This window comes from Eimeria necatrix, genomic scaffold (genome assembly GCF_000499385.1).
Source record: "Eimeria necatrix Houghton genomic scaffold, Enh_scaff1681, whole genome shotgun sequence".
Taxonomy (NCBI): Eukaryota; Apicomplexa; class Conoidasida; order Eucoccidiorida; family Eimeriidae; genus Eimeria; species Eimeria necatrix.
In genome coordinates, this window is record NW_013652362.1 from 1 (window position 1) to 1,582 (window position 1,582).

The 1,582-nt window shown below is 65.5% G+C and overlaps 1 protein-coding gene across 1 annotated transcript; it reads left to right on the forward strand.

Annotated features, from left to right (window-relative positions):
• Positions 1–256: 256 nt before the first annotated feature.
• Positions 257–1,272, forward strand: ENH_00020030 (hypothetical protein, conserved; the record flags this gene model as incomplete). The annotated part of the gene is made up of 2 exons (XM_013579432.1): positions 257–872; positions 1,088–1,272. The coding sequence occupies 2 exons, from the start codon at positions 257–259 to the stop codon at positions 1,270–1,272; spliced, it is 801 nt and encodes a 266-aa protein (XP_013434886.1).
• Positions 1,273–1,582: the final 310 nt, after the last annotated feature.

The window sequence follows — 1,582 nt, forward strand, 5'->3', positions numbered from 1 at the left end:
GCTGCTGCTGCTGCTGCTGCTGCTGCTGCTGCTGCTGCTGCTGCTGCTGCTGCTGCTGCTGCTGGTGTGGCTGCGCCTGGCTGCTTCTCTTCGAGCAGCAGCGACGGCAGTGACTCTCCGCCCTCGCCTCTGTGCCCGCGACGCCGCCGCCGCTGCTGCTGCTTTTGCTGCTGCTGCTGCTGCTGCTGCTGCAGGGCTGCTGTCGCACCCCGTGTGCGAGCTGTGGGACCTGCACGACACCAGCTACCGGGCGCAGATGGCCGTGTGGGGATCGTCTTGGGATCGTCTCCGACCCCACCCGATCCCAGCAGGAAGCCGCCAGCAGCAAAAGGGGCCCCCCAGGCCTTCCCCTTTGTTTGCTCTTCCTGACTGTCTCTTTCCGCAGCTGCTGGCCGTCCAGACCAGCAGCAGCAGCAGCAGCAGCAGCAGCAGCAGCAGCAGCAGGCCCTACCGTGTGTTCCTCAACACGGCTTTCGTCGAGGAAGCAGCAGGCGAGCCAGAAGCAGCAGGAGAGACTCCCCAGGAGGCAGCAGCAGCAGCAGCAGCAGCAGCAGCAGCAGCAGCGGCTGGCAAGAAGCCCCCCTGTGAAGACCCCAGCGTTGCTGCTGCTGCGGCTGCCGACTCTCAAACGCCACCTCCAGCAGCAGCAGCAGCAGCAGCAGCAGCAGCAGCAGCAGCAGCAGCAGCAGATGCTGAAGAGGCCCTGATGGAGTGGGCCCGCAGCGAGGCCTCCACCTTCGAGGGGCCCCTCGGGGGAGACCAAAGAAACCCCGCGAGGCCCTTTTGCTGCAGCTTCTGGAGAGATAAGCTGCTGGGGGTGGGGGGCCCCCTGCACATGGGGGGGGCCCTTCATCTGTGGGATGCTGCTTCAGGTGGGGCCCCCAACTGCGGCTGCCCCTTTGCTGCTGCTGCTGCTGCTGCTGCTGCTGCTGCGCTTCTCTGGCTGTTGATACTTCTGCTGCTGCTGCTGCTGCTGTGTGTCTGGCGGGGCGGCTGGAGGGGACCTGGCACTCGCGGAGCTCAAGGAAGCTGCTGCTGCTGCTGCTGCTGCTGCTGCTGCTGCTGCTGCTGCTTTACGTGTGCGCAGGCTGCCTCTGCAGCAGCAGCGTGAGCCCCTACAGCCAGCAGCAAATCCGCTGCGTCGCCCCAGACCCCAGGGGGGCCCCCCTGGCCCTCACGGGGGGCCTCTCCCCCTCCAAGGGTGGGGTTGTTGTTATGTGGGGTTACCTCACTTTGGGCCAGCTGGAAGACGCAGGCCTGCTAGCTACTTAGCTTCCGGAGGCTCAGCAGCAGCAGCAGCAGCAGCAGCAGCAGCAGCAGCAGCAGCAGCAGCAGCAGCAGCGGCGGCGGCGGCGGCGGCGCGAGAGCTCGGAGAGCAGCTGCTGCAGCAGTAGGGGTGAAGTAGCAGCAATGTACAGCAATTGAGTGACAGGGGAAACAGCAGCAGATGCTGCTGCTGCTGCTGCTGCTGCTGCAGCAAAAAGCAGCAAAAAGGCGCAGAGGGCCGAGAGCCCTGCTGGGGCCTTCTAGAGTATTTGAGGTGTACAGACACTGCAGCACCCTGCTGCAGCAAGCGAGCTAG